The sequence below is a fragment of the Rhipicephalus sanguineus genome, chromosome 11, assembly GCF_013339695.2.
Source record: "Rhipicephalus sanguineus isolate Rsan-2018 chromosome 11, BIME_Rsan_1.4, whole genome shotgun sequence".
In the NCBI taxonomy this organism is placed as follows: domain Eukaryota; kingdom Metazoa; phylum Arthropoda; class Arachnida; order Ixodida; family Ixodidae; genus Rhipicephalus; species Rhipicephalus sanguineus.
The window spans coordinates 120,964,377-120,989,369 of NC_051186.1; the positions used below are offsets into that span (position 1 = coordinate 120,964,377).

Genomic DNA, 24,993 nt, shown 5'->3' on the forward strand with positions numbered 1-24,993 from the left:
CTGTCCAGGTGGCTTGTACTTTGCACACCGGTGGGGAAATAATAATTTATGATCGAAAAAGGTTGGTAACCTAGAAGACACAAATCAAATGCTATAAGCTCACAATCGGAGTCCAATATTCTGAAAGAGATTTTCGCCCTATGACATATTTTACTTGATACAAGAATCACTAAACCAACACCACGTGTTTGGCGATCTAATCGAAAAGAATGAAAACCAGCAAGATAGAAATTTTTATCCGGTGTAAGCCGAATTTCTTGGAGAATTATATTATCAGGGCTAAGTTGGTTACAAAGGTAACTTAAGTCGATTGAGGCTGAGAATATAGATCGGCGGTTCCACTGAAGCACCCACAACTGAGTAATGGTGTTGAGCGCACCACAGAGGCGGTTGCCGCTTCCTTGCTGTTATCTTTACTCGCAAGCGACGATTCACACTTTTTCGTTTTTGTCTTGAGAGCAGCATAAATAGGCGATGTTGTATGTTTATGAGCTCGCACATCAATTTCCATATCTGTGACATCACTTGTGCTAGGCTGGGGCGTATAATAGTCTGATTCAGATAGGTTGGATATCAATTATCTATAGCCATAGCCATTGCCTTCTCCACAGCAGACTCAATAGCCTGTGATAGATTGGAATCTAGGCTAGAAGTGTGACGTGCTGCAACACCAGAATATCCGAAGGCCCTGTCTTTAACCATATCAATAGCTTCCCTTCGCGAACAACGGCGGCGGTCAATAATTTCTGGTATGTGCACTTCCTGAGTACGATCAGAGCAGTCGGAGTAGTCTGCGGAGTGATTCCCTCCATAGACACAACACTTTTCTGATGTTGCGGAGCATTCGCTTGAAGAATGGTTCTCTCCGCAGCTGCGGCAACGAAGGTTTGATTTGCATCCTCCAGCATTTTGGCCGAACCTCCAGCAGTTTATAGATTGAATTGGACGAAAAACGAGGGGATCTAGGCGAAAGATGAGAGACCATAACTTTATTTCTGGCGGGCATGTTGTGCCCACAATTGTCGCAATCACAGATTCGGTTGGGATCCTTTTGTTGTTAACAGTGCGATTACATCGGTAAACTAAAATGACGCCTGCTCGAGAAAGCCTGTCTAGGGTCTCGGCTGGACTTAACTCTGCGTCGCGCCCCGTACGAGGCTCTTAGTACACGCAAGGTGAGGTGGAGTGAAAGCACTCACCGGGTTAAAGCAAACGTGGTACACTTAAGCAGATCTTGCACACAGGTCTGGTCCGGTGACCTACACACTATGCCTCCTCGTCCGAACTGGCGCACGTCGGTGATGGTCTGGAAATGGTTTGACGTGGCTTTAAGTTCCTTCTGAACAGCCTGGGGGTTATTGAGCCTGATGAAACCTCCATTTGTAGGCACCAGTGCAACAGGAATGCTGCTGACACCACTGCGGAAAAACGAGTCTAGCAGCAATTCATTATACGGCAGTGACGCTGACCAGGCGGATCGCACTTGACCAGGACAGTTGGTCGACATTAGCACTGAAGATTCGGGTAAGTTCAAAAGCACATAATCAACGAGAGACTCAGAAGCTAAAACAACTGAATACTCAGCCAACAACACCACAGCAGGTTGCGTCCCAACGTCCTCAATCGTCCGCTTCTTCTGCCCCTGATCAGCTTCCTCATTGACCTTTCCTTATTCTTTCATGTGGACTGTGAAGTATTTTAGATATATACACAGCCCAGTGGCACGCGCAGGCGCACTGCACATACGTTACAGTCACTCAAATTCATCGCCGCTACCCTCCTCCTGCAAGAGGGTTGAAGAAAGCAGATGAGCGCATCCTGTTAAGACTCCAGACTAACACAATGTTATGTCCTGCAATCATAAAACATTTCGACCCTACGGTCACAGGACAGTGCCAGCACTGTGGGGAGGTGGCGGACACCTACCACATGGTGTGGGCCTGTCAAAACAACTCAGTCCTTACTCCTCACCCGAACCCTACCCGAGAGGACTGGGAGGCGGCCCTGCTCGGCTGCTCAGACCATCAGGCCCAACAGGCCTTGGTACAGAGAGCCAGGGCGGCGGCTTCAACCAATGGGGTCCCGGAATAGAGACTCCACCTAGTCTGTGGGAAGCTCTAAAGAGGTCCCACGCCTCTCCTTGTAAATAAATGCTTTTCACCACCGCCACCACCGTTGCAGTTGTGAGAGTTGCGCTACAGTTGTTATGCTTATACTTATCCATTATGACGGAGAACGCAAGCACGTTTCACGAACCCGTGTGCATGTGTTGAAGGGGCTCTTGGCAGTTCTTGAATAAGATCGCCATCACCGTGATCAGTGAGCACCAGCAGCTGGAGAGGACTGGTTTATCGGATCCGTTCGTGATCGTGCTACGGTGAATACATACTTCGTGAGGAAATGCCAGCAGCACCAAAAGTACCTGTTTTGTTTTGGTGCTGCTGGCATTTCCTCACGAAGAACAATGTACCAACTTGCCCAACAAGCCACCCTAACGAATACAGTACACCGTGACAACTATACAACACTGTCTTGCTCTGCTAGCGTGCCTGTATAGACGAGTGGTTACGAGGCCCACCTTCGAATCGTGGGTACGCGGGTTTTAATCCCGCCTCGGCAAGGAACTTTTTTCGCCAAGAATTTTTCTCTCACTCTTTGTTTTCTCTCTCTCTCTGTACTCGTTCTCTCACCCATACGAGACATTGCATCCCACGCCGGACAAATCGGCGCAGCGGGAGAGCGCTCGCCGGCCGCACATATTCGCGGAGCGAAGCAGAAGAGGAAGAAGTGAACGAACAGAGCGGGCGCCGGCTGAGTTATTGCGTTGCGCGCGCTTGAAACGCAGAGAACATTCATAACGATAATAGCTTATGCGAAAGTGTTACGGCATAACGAAAAGCATAATAGTTCCGCTGTAAAATTCACACGGGCTCTTATGCGTTCGCCTGAGACGACTCGTAGGATTTGGCCTTCCAGTCGTCTCAGGCCTTCTTTCCCTACGATGCCATGTGATGGTAACATTGGGAAATTCCAACTTTGGGAATCTTTTATGCCAAACGCTCGTTTCGGTGCTCGCGCGACGAGTCTGCCGTGGGTATTTCCGAACACTGACAAGCACTATACTCCACATCATCACTACCGTTCAGCACTACCAAAGCTACGGGGGGAGCAAGCCACATGCTAGCGCAGCAAAACATAGTTCCAGATATAGTTACCCTAAAATTGGCAGAGTTGACACATTTGTGCTTGTCTGGCGTGTGTTACGTCATATCGATGCGTGATATGTTTACTCTTCTTCGCATTTACGTCGTATGCATTAAATTATTTGAATCCGTAACCGCCAGTAACTATGGTTACAAATCAACATGGCAGCGCCCATGCAGACGCGACCGCCCACTTCGACCCGAACATGTGCTTGCTACTCGCCCACTGCGCTGACAGCAACAAATAAACTGTGCAATGAGCCGTCGTTTTGTATCACTTCACGCTGAAGACAAAGCATCAGCAACGTTTTGTCGTTATTCGCGAGATCTGATGTTGTTTAGCCACGCCTGCTAAGCCTAACGCGCCGAGAATTTCATCATGGTTATTAGATATAGCGCATTATAGTCACAAATACATTCCTGTCGAAGCGTCAGGACATAAATCTAAAGTAAATACAAGCGTGAATTTGGAACTTGCGGGCCACACAGCGCGCGACGACGACTTGATAAACTTGAGGCGCTGGGCACCAGCGTCGACGTGTGCAGCCATTTTGTTTTTCTTCCAGCGGCGCCGTCTGCTCGCTTCACTCGCCCAATGTCTACCTGCAGACACCGCGGGAACGCTGAGCTGACGACGCTGCGCCGATGAATACGTTATGGGGAATTTTCGCCCTTCCTATTGGCTAAGGGGCCTTGTAGCCTCCACAGTGCTGAAGGAAACTTCTGAGATGGAGTATAGAAAGATGATGAAAGTCGTCATGGCGATGCCGCTCGAAAACGACGTTCCAGAGAAGGTTGCGACCAACTCAAAGCCGCCACGCTGGTCTGGTGGTTGTGGTGCTCGACTTCTGACTCGAAGGTCGCGGGATCGAATCCCGGCCGCTGCTGCCGGATTTTCGATGGAGGCGAAAGTGCTTGAGGTCCGTGTACTGAGATTTAGGTGCACGTTAAAGAACGCCAGGTGGTCGAAATTTCCGGAGCCCTGCACGACGGCGTCCCTTATAATCATATCATGGTTTTGGAACGTTAAACCCCACCAATTATTATTATTTAACCTACACAAAAGCTCTGTGCTTATGCATTACTTGAAAAACTCATGATGACATTGCGCATAATTCTCTACTCATGCTTATGCAGTGCTCATATGAGCTACGCAAGCATCACACGCTCTTGCTTGTACGTTCGTTTGCCACGTCACTATCAGTCACATGCTCGGTCCAAACTGCTAGGATGTAGCTAACGAAATATTGCACGCATTTAATGCAAGAGCATACGTTTGCACAGCGTGTATCATGAAGGCGCTTAACGCATATAAATATCGAGCGTTCGGCATTGCTGAAGCAGAGCCTGCTGAAACTTAGAAGCCATTCATAAATTTATTTCCTTTCTACCAGCGACATTACAGCGCCTCAGATAAAAGTCATACGCATGAGTCATAGACGTCGTGAATTATCTTAGCAATAATGAAATTGAAATGTAATTAGGTACGAAATTTTATTAAATCACAGTAATATGACTATCCCATTTCTTAGGGATATGCAGAGTGGCATCAGAGAGAACGTGCAACATTGTTCGGCTCCACCGCAGCAGTGCTGTATACAAAGTTCGTGTAATGAAGCAATTTATAATTATTTAGTTTATAATCGCCTCAAGCATTTGGTTTGAATCACAGCACACCTGCAGCCGCACTCATAATCGAGTTAGTCTAAACCAATTGGTCTAAACCAAAGGAGTTTGAAAAAGAAAATCACAGCATATCCACGGAGTGAATGATGATGAGTGGACGAAGCTGCGGAGGTTCATCGGTAAACCGTGAATCTTCCGTGAATTCTGCCCAGTACATCATCACCGACGTGAGATCGGGCGCGTTTATACTAAAGGTTCGATGAGTTATGACGACTTGCAGCTCACTTTAATTTTACATGTACGCTGTGAATTTTCATTGTTTAGAAAACCATTGCTTTAGAAAACATCTGGCGTGTTTCGTTAAGCAGCTGGCGTCTTTTCGTTTTGCTTTAGAAAACATCTGGCGTTCTTTCGTTTTGCTTTTACAAAACATCTGGCGTCTTTCGTTGGTTTATTTCATCAATCAACGGCGTTTTTAACAAAATTTTTATTGTTTAATCACGCACAGGAGAAATCTCACCAGGCACTACCTTGGAGGTAAACAATGGCTGCTAATGGGAATGAGAGACAGAAGAAGTCGGCTTTTAGCTAACACTTACACTTCTACTTCTACTAACGTTTCCTACTGGAACATGCCAATGGCTGCTAATGGGGAATGAGAGAAAGAAGAATTCGGCTTTTAGTTAACGCGCACGCTGCGAATTTTTTATTGTTCAACAACGCACAGGAAAAATCTCCCACCGGCACCACCTTGGAGGTCAAAGCGTAAGACTGGTTACGCACTACGACTACTACTACGAGGGACGAACGGGTGCCGCCTTAAGGAGCTTCGCCCCTAAAAGAATTGCTGGAGTGTGAATTATGCGTCAAGAGTGAAGCCATGCCCCCTACTAAAACGGCGGCTGCGGCCGCCATCTTTGAGGGAGCATGGCTTCACCCGGCTCCGGCGAGTGTACAGAAACGCGGCCCTCGAAGGTGCGCCGGTCGCACGCGTCTCCGTGTGCGCTGTTTTCGAATGATTGATGTTGTCTTTATCTTGAACTTGTCGACGATCAGCCGTTCCTGATATGGCAATCCGACCTTTTATCGAGCTGACTTGTCATTTTACGTTGCCGCATGCCATTATTGCCTGGATGTGAACGCATGACCGTCGTTGTTGCCTGTAGCAACTCAAGTTTTGCGCTGCTTAGCACGTGGATGATGGTTTGCTTCCCAGCATGGAAGCAAACCTTGCACAGCGGGGACACCTTTAGATCAGCTTTACAACAGCGTTACAGCAGCTTTACAACAATGAGCTTAGAACAACAACGAGCTTTACACAAACAGCTTTACACAATCACCTTTACAACAATGGCATGGTTGTCCATTCTTCAAATAGACAACCAGGTCATTGATTGGGTTCAAGAGTATTTGAGCGACAGGCGTCAAGCAATTTTGGTTGAAAGCGTTGTGTCCGACTTTAAGCCTGTCATGTCCGATGTACCCCAGGGTCCAGCATTGGGGCCAACATTGTTCTTAATTCTCAGTAACGATATTCACATCGGTGTAACTTCAAAAATTCGTGCGTTTGATGACGATTGCGTTATTTATCGTGCTGTTACTCACCATAATGATTGGAAGAATTAGATAAAGACTTGCAGATATTGGGTGAGTGGTGTCATGACGGGCACATGAATATTAACAATCGTAAAACAAAACTAGTACGGTTTACTACTTGTAATACTTTTGTGTCGCACACCTATACAATAAATATTGAGGTATTGGAACTAGTCGAGTGATTTAAATACTTGGACCACTCATTTGAAGTTCGTCAACCGTTCGTCCGTACTGATCTACCTCGTTTTTGTTTTCTTCATTTGGCAATCCTGGAGTGGAATCAACTGCCGAGAGCAATAGCTGAAGAAGTAGATGATAGATTTTCAGAGGCACTAAAGCAATTCCTATTGCCTAGCATACCAATAGCAACCATCTTTGCAAGTTTGCAGGTATTAAAAACGAAACGTACTCTGCCGGAGTGTTCAATTCAATGCTGCATATAATTCTGAACATACCGAGAGTCTGCAGCAATAACTGCTGCTGATTCATTTGAGGGCAGTTTGCATATCGCTCAATAGCCAATGTTTGTGAAATTAATATGGGTGTATAATCGGGAAGTCGAATGCCTCACTAAACGCGAAACGTGATCATCGGCGAAGGCGTAAAGAGGAACGATGCAAGAAGTCACGTGATCAGAGATTGCAACTTGATGACGTCGCACATTGCCGGAATTTGTGACGTCATTATGACGTCTCCATGACGTCACTATGGCGTCGCATGAAGACATCACCACCCGAAATTATTGCGCGGTCAAAAGTGGGCCGATGCCGGAGGCAGTGCAAAACCAGGTGAGCTGCAGAAAGATTGAAATGCCTCCAATCCTGGAGGCAGGGAAAAGCCACTTTAGGAGCAGAAATTTTCCGAAGGGGGGGGGGGGGGCGAAGAGAATCGTTACGGCGAATGAGAAGAAAAACTTAATACCCTGCCACCGGCAGGGACCAAACCTGCAACCTTCTGATTACGCCCCCGATGCTCCACCAAATGGTCTACCTTTTCGTCCACTTGACTTTCTCCACATCTATATGGAAATTACTGCAATACACTTAGAACAGTACAATTAACGTCCCCTGTACCTCCCTTGGCTTCATTATCTGCTGGTTTTCATTAAGGTTTTGTCAAATGAAGAAACGAGCCCTCAAAGTACCCGTCTTTCATTCACTCGGTGATGTTGCGTGATATTGTTTTGTGATTGTGAGTTTCCCTGTGAGGCTATCCCTTCGTCCGCGACCGAGGTAGTTACGCCATCTGTGGGTGTATTTGGGAACCGGAGCGTGACATGCGATGCGGACGTTCATCTGTCGTCAGGTCCAGCCCTGGAACAGCTCCGCTCTTCAAAAAATAATGAGATGGCTTTCCCTTTCGAGTTGTCTTAGACCCCTAATAAGGGACCCTGTGCGTTCTTTTTGGAATCGTAGAGAGTACGAGTGACTCATTCGATTAATCAAACGTTGACCTGTGTAATGACCTTACATTTGCGACTCTTTGTGGTGTAAGACAGGTTCGTGGCACTTTCGAGAGTCGTTGATGCGTGTTGTGGTCTTCGGTTGTCGGCTTTTGAGGAATAAGCGGGCAACGGCAGTAAGGCGGGCGTTGATAACGACGCACTGTTTGCCTTCCCGCAAAACAACACGATAGCTTTGTCGCACTGACAACACGCGAGAAAACAATGCCCACAGCGTGCCAGTGTGTTGTTCAATCTAGTTCGCGAAACATCTGCCCTCTTGTAACGCCGCTATAGATGTTAAACGAGAGATAAGGCCCTCCTCTAACATCAGTACAGATGTTATGGAGAACTCAAGCCATTCCACAAGGCTTAAAGGGACACTATAGGAAAACAATTAATCTGTTTATATTGATAAACTGTACACTGAAAACAGTAATTTCACCATCATAGGCATATTAGTACCGGGGCAAATCAAGGCCGTTTCCATTTAAAATTTAGCGCCGAAGTCTCCGCGTGTGACGTCACGAATTTCAAAGCGAATTTTACGTGTTTTGGTGACACTGGCACAATAAATTTCGTTGAAGCTTGGTATGTTTAGTCTCTGGCCCCCACAGAGGACAATGTGCTTTATTTTTACCTCTTAGAAACTACGTAGGCCCTAGTAAACGCCGTCAACGTCTATGACGTCAGGGCGATTAGTGCGGCAATTTCAAGATGGCGGTGCCACCTGCATTTTGTTTTTGCGCGTTTTCTCACTTACCAAGCGTCTTCTCGCGGCAAGCACGGCGGTTGTGGTATTGGGAAAGAGTCATTTACTAATAAGAAAAAAATCGCTTTTCTCTTTAATGTCCTTTTAAGAGTAGGAAAAAAATTGTGCCGTTTTAACCTAAAGGAAACTAATTACACAAGCTGGAATGTGCTTCACCATTGCGGCAGTACATGATCACTAGTGTGGTCACGTACAGCCGAGTGACGCGACTTCAGTTTGCATACTGTGCTAGCCAATATAGGTTTTATCAGTATTTTTGATGCGCGAACTCCCTACACGTGTCCTCAAACGAATGGCTTATTCTAGTCACCCTGGGCTTCACCTACGTGATGTCGATGCGGGAGCGAAATTTATGTTCTCGGCATCCTGGGAAACTGTGCTTAACTCTATAGCTGTATTGTCAAATGTGTCATATGTGTTACACTGTTGTGGAACTCCTAATTGCCCGTTTCTACTTGGGAAATAAGGCACCGCCTCTAAAGAAAGCCCCTTTGATAAGCTGGAAAATTTTTTTCATTTGCGGATAGTTCGCCAAGTCAATTACTTATTAGTCAATTACGGTCGTATGCAGGTTTCAGCTCAATATTTCATTGTTTATTCCTACGCAAGTATGGTCTCATTGGCCAGAAATAAGGATTAGCAATATATTCTATTATATGGAACTCTGTTTAGGCATTACAGGGTTAAACAAAGCACGTCGGAATGTTATTTTCACTTCAGATATAGAGCAAATCATATGCAGCATTGGCATAGGCGTGCGCAGGGTTCCCCGTGAGGGAGGGAAGAAGGTTCATCGCAGCGCCCTCCCCCTACTAAGTCAATGTTCGAGGCAGATTTCACCCCCCCCCCCCTCTTAGGTGACTAGGGGGGTCAGTGTATGGGGCAGATTTCGTGTCTCCCCTCGTAGGTCACTAGGGGGGCGGCCTCCCCGCCTGTCCCCCGCCGTGCGCACGCCTATGAGCTTTGGTACAAGTAGTTCTCAACTCAAGTCTACTTTTAGGAGCTTGCTCGCCAAGCTTCTTATGCTCGCGCCTTGTCCTCACCTCTGTGACCGTCGGCGCAGCGGCACACACCACGCTCGGCGCAGCTGCGCTCTCCGGTCATTTCAAGAATGATCACTAGATGGCGCCGCCGCTCAAGGCGGCACACACCACGCTCGGCGCAAGCGCTAGTTAGGTGACTGCTCGCTGGCCGCACCGCTCGTTTCGCTGGCTTCCTTTCTCTTCGCCGGGAGCTCACTAAGTGAACTCTCTTCGTTGCCGCTCCGCAGCATGAACGGCAGCAGCGCGACGGGCTCGCAACGCAGCAGCAGCTCGGGAAGATCTCGTCTAGCCAATAACCAGCCAACACATGATGTCACGTTACGCTCTCCGATGCGTATCGTACGACTGCAAACGTCCCACCACCATCAGGGGCACCTGTATCGATGTTGCCTTCTCGAACTTTCCATTGCGTCCCATCATTGATGACCCCTTGGCAACATACTTTACTGATCATAAAGCAATCATCTTTAAAGGGAAACGAGTCCCCAGGCTCATCGAGGGACGCTCTTCTTGTACTTTGTAAAAGAACATGTCTTGTGTATATGTAATGCATATAGTTCAACCATCATAAAGCAATCATCTTTAAAGGGAAACCAGTCCCCGAACTCATCGAGGGACGCCCTTTTTGAACTTGGTAAAACAACATCTCTTGTGTATATATAATGTTTATAGTTCATCCAAATGTATATATACTTCATCAAAATGTATATAGTGCATCCAACCGTAAATTAAAAAAAAAAAAACATTGTGGATGTAATGTATGTATAACAACGTTGTCACGTCTATATATGATGGTAGAGGAATTTGCACGGAGCATTCGCGGGTTACCCGATCATATCCGAGCAAGCTCCTCTAACATCATTCACTTCGTGGATATGGCGGTGAATTTTTTTATCATTTCTCCATTGCAGGGTGTGCTGGTGTTATAGTTGGACATCCTTTCGACACCATAAAGGTGAGTGAGAAATATACCTTCAAATTTCTACACGCTGACATTTTGTGCGTCAGTATACACGGGGAAGCAGGTACAGCCGTACTAATCCAGGCGTTCGTGGTGTCTTGACCTCTCTTGTGTTCGTGTTTGCACGCCCAGAATTTTAGAACAAGTACTTACCAGCTAGCTCAGCTCTCTGTTATTCTAATAACCTGCCGTTTTCACCGTAATATTGTTCCAGCTTGAACGAGCCAAAACTTGAAAACGTGCGACAGATTCCCCGGATGTTATCATCATCATCATCATCATACTCGCTACTATTATCATCATCGTATGCCATGACCCCTGCAAGACGGAGGCGTCTCCCAATGCTATCCAACTTTCCCTGCCCTGCGCAAGCTGATTCCATTTTATCCCTGAAAAATTTCATTTCATCATCCCTTCTGACAACCTGCCGTCCTCGGCTTACTGCCCCTATCTCTCGGTATTCATTCCGTCGCTCTAATTGACCATCGGTTATCTGTGGGGCTTTATCTCGTTCTGCTTAAGAGGGAGCGTCACTGAAAAGAGAGACATTGCATCCTGATGCTGTTGTGGCTATATGCGGCTGAGGGACTCCACGCGCGGATTGCGTGATTGTATCTGCCGCTCTGTCGAACGCGTTCCCACTTCCACCGCATGAGCGATAAGATAATGATTCGGACGAGTCAGACGGGCTTGCTTTCGTACCGCGGCCAATCGCGTCATAGCGCAATCTCTCGCTGTAAAGGCTGCAGATGACATGTACTCGAGTCAGAATTCCGTGGCTTGAGCGTTATCCTACAGTTTGCTTTCGTTAACTGTTTTTCCAGGAGTTATCGTAACTGAGCTTCGTGTCAACACGTCAAGCCTCCGAGTGGGCCCGACCCCCAAGTAGTGGAGTTGGGTGCACATTTCTGTCAATGCGCCGCCGCGGTCGTACTGAGGGTAAAATTCTCGTCTGCTGAATCGAATTTTTCGGGTTAGATCGCGGCCGCGGCGGCCAGGTCGTCGAAATTTCTGAAGCCTTCCACTGAGGCATGCCTCAAATCATATCGTCGTTTTGGCACTCAAAATCCCAGAAATATTCACATTTTTATAAAGACCTTTGCAGCGAGGGCCCTTTTTAGTATTATAGTATTTATTTAGCTATCCTCCAGTCTTTTGTACTGGCCAACCGGCTAACCCCGAATCACGTCCAAACACAAACGCACAAGCATTGGACATCAGCGCAGCGCATGTGTACATCGAATAAACATAAATCAAAATGTCAAAATTGTTCCGTCGGTGGGGTTTGAAAGCCCGGCCTCCAGTAACGAAGCCCACAGCGCCACAGGCGTAGACCGTCATCAGGCGAAATAGAACACGCCGGAGAACTTTCTTCGAGCAAGTGTGGCCTGAAAGAGGGGGAGGAGGAGAGGCTGAGGAGAGGAAAAGACGCAACTTCTGCAGATACAACGTAAGAAGTCCGGAGAGGCCCCGCTCAGACGACAGAAGCGCGGCAGCCGATCGCTTCCGCGACTAAAGAAGTAGTCCCTCTCATGCACGCGGCAACGTTGTCCGAAGGCGGGGTCACCGGCTGTCTGGCTCATGACGTCAGTCTGGAGTGCGTGCCCATTGGTGCAGGCTTGTGCGCATCCGCCTTTGAGGAGGAAATGCCACGGACTTCTAAAGTTTTATCGAACTTTAGTTAGGAGCACGTCTCAGCGCATGTGGGGGAATGGGGAGAGGGTAATAACTATGTGAAGAGGAGAGGAGAAGGAAAGGTCAACGGCGACCATGGCCGAGGGCGCGGCCATGGTCGCCCCCTGACGACCCTGACGACGCAGTGCGGCAAGCAAGGCGGCTCGTTGAGCGTGAAGCGCTGGGCATACACACAACCGAAGCTTAATCGTTTGATCTGCCCCGCACGCAGTGTACGCAGGGTGACGAGGATCTGCAAAGCCGGTGATGCCGGGCCTCAGGCCAAGAGCAGCCGATGCGTGAACGCAGGAGAAGGGACCGCTCCCTCCTGAAGAGACCCCAGTGAGGCAGCCTCCTCGATTAGCTCCGACAGCGCGCTACGGAGGTCACGGTGCAAGAAGGCGCGTTGAGGCGCTTCACGCGTTTTCACTACGCTGACGAAACGTCGTCAACTCGCCGTTCAGTGGAATGTCGGTGCAAACCTTGAGGAACGTTTCACGCACGGTCAGGTCTTTTGGATTGACAGTGAAAGTCATTGTGAATTAATTTCTATTGTGTTACTTTAAAGGGTGTTTATGGCTAGGATATGTCCATCGCCCGTGGGTGAAAACGAATGTGCCACAGGAATTGGGCAAACGCCACTACTCACCACTCTCCAACTAAAAATGAAGTGACGTCTGCGGGCAAAAAAATATATGAGCCGCAGAAAGTGGGCAAACCCTACCACACTATTCATTGGTCCAACGAAACACTCACAGGGTCCCTGACGCATTCGCCTAAGACGACTCGAAGGTGGAACAGTCTTTTTTTTTATTCTCAGTCAATGTATTGATACCCCCCACCCAATTCCGAAAGCTTTCTGCATCTAACGTGGCCGCACACTGTCTCCAGCATCGGAAGTATTGCAATCTTTCTTTACCTCACCTGGTTTTGCATTGCCTCCGTGATCGACCCACCTTTTACCGAGCGACTATCTCATGTGATGACGTCATCATGTGACGTCACAATATTTTGCTATACGTGACTTCATGGTGACGTCATCGCGTGATTTTATTTCATCACTCGTGTTGACGCCGACGCCGACGGTCAGCTTTCGCGTTTGATGAGGCATCTAAGGGCTTCGCCTTTTAAAGAATGACGAAGAGAACACACGGGCGGCAAACACCAATAAATGCCGCGTACGAAACGCCAAGCGCATGCAGCAAGCCAGATAAGACAACGCATGTCGCGATACGGAGAATGCGGCAAAACGACACATGCTGGTGAAATGAAAAAACCTTAATGGAGCGTTCACTAACTTCGTAAGGGACTCTCTGGACGGACATCATTCCGAATTTAGTTGCAGGGTGTGTGATCGGCTATGGTTCGAAATTGTGTGTTACCTCCGTGTCATGTGCTAAATTGCTTCACTGGCCATCTACCTTCACTGACTGGAATGGCTCCTTTCGCGTATGCTAAAACGCCCGACGTACATTCGATGTCAGAGATTTAGCACCGCAAACAAGTTCGCGACACAACCTCTGTAGGTCCTGCGAAGGAATTAGCAACATACGAGCTGCTTCGCCACTGTTCCCTGTCATAGTGCCCCGAAGTTGTCTCATAGTATCAGTTCCAGTAAGACTGAATAGGTCTTATCACTCAGTTGTCATTGCGCATAAGCTGACCATTGCACCGCTATGTTGCATTGTGATCTGTTGAGACGGATCATGCAGTCTCATAATTGAAAGGATCGGAGAATACTGTCCCGGCTTTCTGCAGCGTTGAGCTTCGAGGGTGACGGTCACATAGATAATCCAACAGCGCAGCGTAGAGGAGAACAAGGTAGCAAGGTCGCAGATAGCGAATTGTCATGTCATGTGCAACGTGGTTGTGATCTTCCCGGATTAAAATCAATTTTCACTCGCCGGTAGCGAATAAATGAATTATTATTAATATTACTAATATATGAATTATATTAATATTATTATTAGGTTTCAGGTGGCTAAGGGAGGTATAGTCATTAGAAATAGGAAGTATGTTACAGCCGGTGTGCCACAAGGATCTGTGTTGTCACCTTTGTTATTTTTTTATTTATGAATGACTTTCCCTCAGGAAAGGGAAAAGTACGCATATACGGTGCTACTACACGTCACATACGTTACAAAGCAGTTATTAACGCCCTTCAGAGTGCAATTCATAAGGCGATGCTATGGTTTGAGGACAATTGTTTCATTGTTAATGAAAACAAAACCAAACTCATCTGCTTTTGAAGGCATTTAAAAATACAACGAATAGATATGCCAATAATTCTACATACCGAACATTCCAATACGTGCAAATGTACCGCAGTAGAATATGTTGAGACATTCAAATACCTGGGTGTTTTTCACAGTGGTACGTCTTGGCAGCATCACATAGCATTTCTATGTGCCAAACTGAGGAGTGTTGCATGTCTGCTTTTTAGCATAAATGGCTTGGTGCCTCTGCCAGTGAAGAAAAAGATAGTTCACGCGCTAGCATAAAGTGTGCTGAAATATGGTATTACAATTTTCGCATTTTGTTCAGGGCGCTGGAAAATACGTGTAGACAATTTACTTTAAAATCTTCTAAAAAGTGTTGCTTACGGTAGTAGGTTATATTCGAATAATATTTTTAATGATTTAGGATTTTGCATGTTCCATAATTTGTTTACTAGAACTGTTATTCTGCGACACAATTGGTGTGAATATTTCAAAGTGTCGTGTGTTGCTCGTCAGCCGCTGTGAGAAAAAAAAAGCGTTTTATTGTACCATGGTCTTCCCAGATATAGAGAAGCGTGCAAAAGTGTATATATTCCTAAAATTTTTAATGAACTACCCCAAGTGTTTTTTTTTCCTGCTACTTCAAAAAAATCAGTTGAAGAAATTATTCCCTGAGTTGTGAAACTACATTGGGTATGGACTACTTCTAGGTAATATATGTTCATTGTCCCTTCTCTGCTCTTTTTTTATTTATTGCCTGTGAACAAGCATTTGGGTCAATTATTCGTCTGTTTGTTGGCAAAAAAAAGTTATTTTGTGATCATGTACCCTCACCGCTATAACCGGCTCTGCATGGCCGATTCACACAAGTCTTCGTAGATTTCGGCAGACCCATTTCTGTATACTATTTCTGGATGGGTACAATAAAGTATTTATTATTATTATTATTATTATTATTATTATTATTATTATTATTATTATTATTATTATTATTATTATTATTATTATTATTATTATTATTATTATTATTATTATTATTATTATTATTCACCAGAAAAACCAAGCTTTCCCAGAAAAATCGACAAAACGCCCAGATTAGCCTTCAAGCGAGGTGACTACGTTGGCTTGTACCATGACTTGTCCACCACAGATTGGTCACTGGTAACTGACAAACCCAATGTTGATGGTCAAATCGGTCAGTTTACGGAGCTTATCTTGATCAGCATGCGCAAGTTCATTCCCCAGTATACACCTCATCATTGTAAATATCCCTCCTGGTTCTCATCAGAACTTATAAGTGCACTGAAACATAAAGATCGTGCACACAGGAAGTATAAACGTTCTGCATCAACTCATTTGAAGGAAGATTTCTGTCGTTTTCGTACTCTTTGTAAACGCCTTTATAAACGGGATCACAGTCTATATATTTCATTTTTAGAAAAAAGCGCGTCTGACAGGCCGGCTGAGTTTTGGAAGTATGTGCGCAAACGGTCGAGCAAAAGTGGCGAGTCCTTTAGGTTACTGGACCCAAATGGAGTAGAAGTTCAAGCCGTTGCTGACTGTTTTGCCATGCATTTTTCATCTGTCTGTAAGTCTCCAGCCTCTGTAGCTAGTAACGGTCGACAGGTTAAGGCAGTTGGCACAGCTTATGCTGTGTCGCTAGATGAAGATTCCATTTCAGAATGCATTAAGCGCTTGAAACCATCCTTTTCAGCTGGCCCAGATGGCATCCCCTCTGCCATACTAAAAGCCTATGGCAGTATACTTGTACCAGTATTGACCACCATATTTAATAAGTGTCTGCATGCTTCAACGTTTCCTAGCATGTGGAAACTGCTCGTGTTTTCCCAGTGTTTAAGTCTGGCTGTAAATGTGACGTCTCGAACTACCGCTCTATTTCCCTTCTTTGTGCCGCATCCAAAATCTTTGAGCTTGCTCTTCACAAAATATTGTCTTCTGATGTAAAAAATTCATTGATTGTGAATCAGCATGGGTTTCTCGCTGGCCGCTCAACTGTCACTAATCTTGCCAGTTTCATGATGCAAGTCTCCACGCCTATTTCGCAGAGAGGACAGGTTGACGCTATTTACTGTGACCTTAGCAAAGCTTTTGACGTTGTCAGCCATTCGCTGCTTGTGGATAAACTTGCACACTTTGATGTTGATTCTTCAATTGTGAATCTCCTCCATAGCTATCTTCTTGATAGATTATGTTACGTTGCCGTTAATGGCCAAACGTCCTCTTTGTATAAAGCTACTAGTGGGGTTCCTCAAGGATCGGTACTGGGCCCACTCCTCTTTTTAATTTATGTTAATGATGTTTCTTCTGTCATTCGGAATTCTTCTTTCCTTTTCTATGCCGATGACTTAACGATATTTAAGGAAATTCATTCAGTAATCGATTGTCGCTTGCTGCAATCTGATTTGTGTTCTTTTTCTGAATGGTGCAAGAGCAATAACCTCTCCCTAAATATTTCAAAAACCAAGATAATGAGTTTCACTCGAAAAACATCTAGTGTGCCATTTTTATATTCTGTTAATTCTGTGTCGTTGTGTAAGGTATGTGAGATCAATGATCTAGGTGTTCTTTTTGATAGCACCTTACACTTTTCTGCTCACGCTAAGCGTGTTGCTTTGCGGGGTCTTCGCACCCTAGGCTGTGTTTGCAGAATGTCGAGAGAATTCCGTTCTCCTGTGCCCTTCCGAAAATTGTACACCGCGGTATGTCTTCCTCAACTAGAGTATGCATCTGTGATCTGGAATGACATTCCTAATTCCAGCAGCAACGCCATTGAGTGGGTCCAGAAAAAATTCCTAAGCATTTACAACTATCGTTTCGCTAGAAATGACTCTGGATCTCGTTCTAGCGCTGCTGGATTATTATCATTGCCATCACTTTGCTGCCGACGAAATCGCGCTGATCTGTTATTTCTTTACAAGCTTGTGCAAGGTATCATATCCTGCCCTGTACTGCTCAACTGTCTTAATTTCCGAATTCCACGTAAGCTGACCAGAGAGAATAGACCTGTTATGTAACCGCCTGCCTCTGTGAACATTCGACCATTGGCAGGATACAACGTCTTTACAATGCTTACTTTTTGGAGCTCGATGTTTTTCACAGCTCCCAGTCGTTGTTCTGCTCCGAGCTTTGCAGTGTACTTACATAGCCTCGTACACTGTTGATATTTTTTTCTGCCTTCGCATAGTTATGTGTAATTTTATAACGTTTTTTATCCCTCATATTTTATTATTAATGTTTCCTTTGTTTTTGTTTTTTTTTTCGTGCGCCAGTACAAAGACCTTACGGTTGTTCGTGGGCACATTATATAAACATTTGATTGATTTGTTGTTGTTGTTGTTGTTGTTGTTGTTGTTGTTGTTTACCAGCCGAAACCACAATATGGTTTTGAGACACAATGCAAATATGTTGCATTGGTTCATGCTTTAAACATATTTAATCTCCCTTTGCCAGATGAGCTGTCCAACAGCTCTATTCTCTACGATATTACGCCATCAAGCAAGGAAACGCTACCAAAATGTCTCCTCAAGTCAACAAATATAGTCCTTCGAGCGCCATCATTCCTTTAACAAATTGAATATACTTCTAAAATCATTCTGCGATTCATATACTGATAATGGTTTCTAGCCAGTTGTTTTGCGGCTCAGTAGCCGACTTTGTATTTATTAATGTCACAAGTGTGTGAACGAACGTTCAATGAAAACTCACAGAAGGTCATCATGTGATCGCCAAGATCGTAGATTTGTCTCATTCTCCTATTCAAGACCATCCTCCTTTTTCCTTCTTTTTTTTAATTAACCGATACTTGCCTCAGGTTCTACAATGACCTTGAAGATAGCAGAAAATGGCAGCATCTACCGAAATACTGCATGTTTCATGTACACATCTCCCTCTTAATACTCTAATCTTCCGTAAGTGGGTCTTCATTGTTTTGTACACCGCAAATCCACGGATTTCTCACATGTTCAGAGTCATGTTTGCAAGCGTCCCGGTTGTGCGCAATAATAGGGAGCTTTCGAATAGCGTACGCTAAGTTAGCGTTAGCGTTTGCGGCCCGCAAGCGGTTAGCGTACGACGCATGCGCAGTTGCGCGAGAAGCCAACGCAAAGCTTTGCGTACGCTATTCGAAAACTGCCTAATACCTCTTGTATCAGGCGGCTAAGCCGTGAGCCTACGCTGACGACGATCGTTCCGAGCTCTCTCGCAACACGCATCGCGTCCTTTGTTGTCCGGGCGTCCCTTTATCGTCTAATCGCATTCCCTCCGCTCGTGATAAAGGCGTGGGGCCATGCCCTCGCAGATAAAACAGTTCAGCAATTACTTCTGTACCGGCGTGGTGGAGGTCTATCCTTTCTTGCGAGGCGGGGGTTTCCTTATCGCTTGGAGCATGCACTGACGCGGTTGACGCTGCGAACGACGTGCGAACGTGATCATTTTATGCCACCTTTTCTGGCACTCGTTCGCAAGCCGCGTCCTCCCACGGGACACCGAGGACATTCGCGCGTCCGTAAACGCGGACGCGTGCTCACACCACCCTGTCCCTCATAAAACAAAGGCCACAGCTTCTTAGTACGTTTCAGAGAACCTAACCTAATCTAACCTAACCTTCACTTTTGGGCTGCAACACGGCCTTTCTCAAGACACATTATGTATAGTACAAATGTGAAGTTATGCGGGTATATACGAAATCATGGACAAGAAGCGATCGAACGGTCTTGGTTATTGTAAGCCACACCAATATATACCCCACAGATAGTAAAGCCAAAGAAAGTATAGCGGTACTTATTCGTGTTTTTAGTTCCAATTTAGAAATTATTTAGGATACAAAGTACTAATGAAGATGCACGATAAAGCATTAAAAGGACACTAAAGGCAAATATTAAGTTGACGTTGATTGTTGAAATAGCGGTCCTTAGAAACCTCGTAGTGCTACTCTTATGGCAAGGAAGTGCTTATTTTGAAACAAAATCAAGTTTTAGTGGTCCGCATCGCGTTAGCGCACTTCAAATCACCCGCCTGAAAGCGGTATTTCGCACGTCACTGTTGCCGTGCCCAATGTTGCCCGCCTTCACTGCGTGGCGGCGTGCACTGGCGGCGTGCACCATTCGGGCATCCGGCAATATCACATGCATGCGGTATTTTGTCGAACTTTCTGTCATAGCGACTTTCACGAGCGTGCAAAACACACGCGGCAGTACACGATGTGGAAAATACCACTGAAAGGCGACCCCGTGAGCGAAGCAGGGCGACTTAAGAGGGTGTTGAGGCGAGCTCGTTGGTACGGATCCATTAGAATGCAGCGCTTAAAGAACACAAACACTTCGAACGAAAACGAAGACAGCGCCCGTCCTCGTTTTCATTCGAAGTGTTTGTGTTCTTTAAGCGCTGCATTCTAATTGAAGCAGGGCGCCGGGCGAAGCGCAGTTCGGCGAAAACGGAACCTTTGAACCACGCGCGCGGATCCCCATGGCAACTCCAAAGAGGTTCTTTTTTCCATGAATCAAACAGAAACGAACAAGCAGCATTTTATTACGTCTCGTGATGCACAGAAGGTTCTTTTTTGTTGCAACTAGTTTGATTACGAGTGATTAATTGTAGTCGGACTCTCTCACGTCATCGGTATCATTTCCAAAATGTCACACTCGTGGCGCTCATCGTGCGATACATTTAGCTTAATTTCTCGGTAAGTAGGGCACTGCCGTTGATAATATTGTCGTTTTAGACGTTGTCATAGATTGAGCTTTCACTCTGACATGAGTTGTTGTTTGCCTTTAGTGTCCCTTCAAGGCAGCTTCGCCCTAGTGCTGCCAAGCCTGAAGGAACGGCGGAGCTAGGCGGCATTTCTTGTTTCTTTTTATTTTTCTTCTCTTTTTCTTCCTCTCTTTCTCTCTATTTTTCTATCTCTTTATTGTATCTGTTTCTATTTCTTTTTCTATACTTTTTCCCCTTTCTTTCCTTTCTTTCTGTATCTCTATTTCTCGCTTCCTCTTTGTTTCTATCTCCTTTTCTGTCTATTTGCTTCTCTCTCTTTCTTTATCTTGCTGCCTTGCTCTGTTCTTTTTCCATTGTTTTCCGTGCCTGTTTATTCCTATATCTTTCTCTCTCTGCCTATTTATTTCTCTGTCTTTCTATCTTTTTTTTCTCTTTCTTCCCTTTCTTTCTCTATATTTCTCTCTTTCTCTCTCGTTCTCTGCCCCTGTACTCGTTCTCTCACCCATTCGAGTTATTGCATCCCACGACGGACAAATCGGCGCAGCGGGAAAGCGCGTCCCGGTTGCACGTGCTCAGAGAGCGAAGCAGAACATGAAGAAGAGGGTGAGAGTGAGCACGCGCCGATAGAGTTGTTCCCTTGCATGCACTGGAAAGGTAGAGCCATTCATGACGACGATAGTTTTTGCGAACGCGCAACGGCATAACTTTTCTAACACCTGCGCTGTAAAACAACTTGCCGAATATGCGAATGGCAAAAGTGTGATCGCGGTCACGACGAATCTTAAGGGTGATTCCGAATCCGTTAAAACCGGGAAGGCCGAAGTGGCAGAGGTGTTGGCCATTACACTGGCCGTGGCCACCACTAAAGCTGTAGTTATAACGACTCTAAAACTGCCATTCAAAATTACGCTAAAGGTTGAATATCGCCAGAAGTACGAGGAATACTAGCCAACTTTCGCGATAGGAGGGAATTTCGTATCACATGGGCGACCGCAGAGTCCTCCCTTCCCGGAAACGAAGCTGCGTACGACCTGTCTCGAGGGCTAACGGACCGAGCGGGTGAAGAGCGGCCACCGCTAACCAACCATCACAGGTTAGGGAGGGCCCGGTTGTCCCCTGCACACTCTTCACTTAATAGATAGCAGGCGACATCCTGGCGCCTTTTTCAAACAAACACTTACCCGGATCTTATGGCATATAATAATTATTACCCGGATTTGCCCAGATAAATGTAAGTTTTGCCAGCAGAGGGCCGACCTCAATCGCATAATCTGGGCTTGCTCTCGAGCACCCATGTAGAACAAAACATATTGTCAAGTGGTCGTGACGTTGGCGAAGGCAGCAGTCGGAGTCTTCGAGACGAAACTCTTTATTTGGGCGAACCTGAGCCCGGAAAATCAAAGGAGCAAAGTACAAGCAATTCAAGCTGTACACTGATAGCGGCGAACAGAGCGTCGGCCGTCGATAAACTGATCTGCGGCTAGGCGCGCCGGCATTTATACATGTGGCATCGAACATTCGAGTCTTATCGCCGGTAGCTCCGCTAGTTCCAGAACAAACTCAACTGTTCGCGTTTGCACGCTCAAGCCTATCAGAAGATTCTAAAATAATCTGGAAGCTTCCCAGAGATTTGGGCGCGGTTTGCGAAAGGCAGTGGCTATATGTATAACGGAACGGATCGGTTACATGGAAATACAAAAGGAAGTGCAAGTAGTATTGCCCCCCTCTGAAAAAACATCGTCCCGATGCTTAAACAGAACATGCAATGGGGAAAAATATGTAAACGCACAGAAAGAACAATAATATAAAAAAGCAAAAAGTAGAATCCTCAGGTTGCCTAACGCGTATAAAATGGTTTAGGGCGCACGAAATGGACGACTTCAGGTCGTGTGCGGCGCCGCTGAGAGATCGTAATGCCTTCCGGGATGACCTCGTAATCTAGAGCGCCGAGACGTCGAAGCACCTTGTATGGGCCGAAGTATCGCCGAAGTTTTTCGCTGAGTCCACGTCGGCGTATCGGTGTACAGACCCAGACACGGTCACCGGCCTGGTATTACGCGAAGCGTCGCCGAAGACTGTAAAGGCCGGACCCCACGTACGCGTTGCAGCGTGTCAGCGCCTGACCCTTGACGCGGCGCCGCGCCATCTCCCTGTGGGGAGAGAGGGCGCGCGGCTACGCGAAGCTGCGCGCCCTGTCTCTCCATAGGGAGAAGGCGCGGCGGCGCGTCATAAAGCTACGCGCTGACACGCTGCAACGCGTACGTGTGGTCAGGCCTTAACGGTGGCTGTCGGTCGTCTTCTGATTCTTGATGCGTAGGCCGGGCGAGTTGTCGGCCTTCTTCGGGGCGCTGAAGGTAGAGCGCAACGTCCAGGTCGTCCTCGTCACTGAAGGTCGGCAGCATGGCCACGAGCGTCGTCGAGGGGCTCCTTCCACAAACTAGCTTGAACGGCGTCATGTGAGTTGTTTCTTGCACTGCCACGTTGAAGCGAATGTTATCTACAGAAGGATGGAGTCCCATGTCCTGTGTTCGATGTCGACGTACATTGCCAGCATGTCGGCGATGGTCTTATTTAGACGGTCCGTGAGGTCATTGGTCTGTGGGTGGCAGGCGGTGATATCGCGGTGGCTTGTCTGGCTGTATCCCAAGATCGTCTGTGTTCGGTCAGCAGTAAAGGCCGTACCTCTGCCGGTGATGGGGCCCTCTGCGGCGCCATGACGAAGGACAATGTTCACAACGAAGAAGATGGCTACCTCGGCGGCACTTCCTATAGGCAGGGCCCTGGTTTCGGCGTAGTGGGTGAGGTAGTCCGTGGCTACGACGATCCTCTTGTTACCGGACGTCGACGCCGGAAATGGCCCCAGCAAGTCCATCCCGATCTGCTAGAATGGTCTACGAGGTGAATGGATTGGCTGAAGAAATGCCGTTGGCCTTGTCGGCGGTGTCTTGCGTCGCTGACAGTCCCGGCATGTCCTCACGTAACGAGCAACGTCAGCGGTAAGGCATGGCCAGTAGTACTTTTCTTGTATCCTCGTGAGTGTGAGGGACAAACCGAGGTGGCCAACCGTCGGGTCGTCGTGCAGGGCCTGCAGCATTTCCGGTCGCAGTGCCGAAGATACGACAAGGTAGTTGACTCGGGCCAGCGAGAAGTTCTTCTTTACGAGGACGTCTTTCTGCAAGAAAAATGACGCCAATGCTCGCCCGAATACCTTGGGTACAACGGTGGTCTTGCCTTCCAAGTACATTGCCAGGCTTCTCAGTTCTGGGTCGCTTCGCTGTTGTTCGGCGAAGTCGTCGGCACTTACGGGTCCCAAGAAGCTCTCTTTGTCGAGATCGGCGGATCAGTTGGTGCGCCGGACAAGCAGACGGCGTCAGAGTGCTTATGTCCGGACTTGTAAAGGACAGTAATGTCGAATTCTTAAAGCCTCAGACTCCATCGTTCGAGGCGACCTGAAGGGTCTTTCAGGTTATCTAGACAACACAAGGCGTGGTAGTCGCTCAAAACTTTGAAGGGCCTGTCGTAGAGGTAGGGTCGAAATTTTGACGTAGCCCAGATGATGACAAGGCACTCCTTTTCTGTTGTGGAATAGTTGGCTTCCGCCTTGGATAGCGACCGCCTAGCATAGCTGATAACCCTTTCTAGTCCGTCAGTCCTCTGCAAAAGGACGGCGCCGAGTCCTACGCTGCCTAAGTCGGCGTGGGTTTCCGTATCGGCGTATTCCTCGAAATGAGCAAGTATCGGAGACGTTTGCGGGCGTCGTTTCAGTTCTTGAGATGCTTCGACTTGCACCGCTTCCTACTTACACTCGACGTCGGTCTTGGTCAGTTTAGTAAGTGGCTCGGCGATGCGTGCTAAGTTTTTGACAAGCCGCCTGTAATAGGCACACAGGCCGAGAAATCGACGCACAACGTTCATGTCGGCGGGTGGTGGGAATGTAGCGAGGGCAGCTGTCTTCTGTGGGTCAGGGCGGACTCCAGAGTTACTGATTACGTGTCCTAGGAAGAGAAGCTCTTCGTACGCGAATCGGCACTTTTCCGGTTTTAGTGTTAGGCCAGAGGGCCTGGTTGCCTGAAGCACTGTTTCAAGACGTCGGAAGTGTTCGTCAAAGTTGGGAGCGAAGACCACAACGTCATTTAGCTAGACAAGACAAGTCTACCACTTCATTCCAGCCAGCACTGTGTCCATAACGCGCTGGAACGTCGCACGCGCCGAGCAAAGACAAAATGGAAAGACCTTGAACTCAAACAGGCCGTCCGTTGTTATAAAGGATGTCTTCTCGCGGTCTCTCTCTTCGACTTCAATGTAATAGCCCGTCTTGAGTTCCATCGAAGAAATGTACTTTGCGTTACAAAGCCGATCCAAGGCGTCGTCCATCGGTGGGAGGGGATATACGTCCTTCTTCGTGATCTTGTTCATACGATGGTAATCGACACAGAAACGCAAAGTTCCATCCTTCTTCTCCACCAAGACTACTGGCGATGCCCACGGACTCTTCGATGGTTGTATTATGTCATCCTGCAAGCATTTCGTCGACTTGTCGCTTTACAGCTTCTCGTTCTCGCGTCGAAACTCGGTAGGGTCCAGCATTTTCTTGCGTTATGATACGGTGCTTAGCAAGGGGTGTTTGTCGAACTCTTAATAACGCCGAGAAACAGTTCCTGTATTGCTGTAGAAGGCATCGGAACTGTTGGTGTTGGCATGCGGGAAGTCTTGACGTCGAAGGATGGT

At 46.9% G+C, this 24,993-nt stretch overlaps 1 protein-coding gene across 2 annotated transcripts in view; it reads left to right on the forward strand.

Annotated features, from left to right (window-relative positions):
* The window catches only part of LOC119375640 (mitochondrial basic amino acids transporter), a 131,003-nt gene that overhangs the window by 84,457 nt on the left and 21,553 nt on the right, over positions 1 to 24,993 (forward strand). The window contains exon 2 of one of the 2 annotated variants that reach the window (XM_037645862.2): positions 10,593 to 10,636. The exons of the other annotated variant lie outside the window; for it this stretch is intronic. Coding sequence (XP_037501790.1) covers positions 10,593 to 10,636 — 44 coding nt within the window. The remainder of the gene's footprint in view (positions 1 to 10,592; positions 10,637 to 24,993) is intronic. 2 annotated transcript variants of the gene reach the window in all.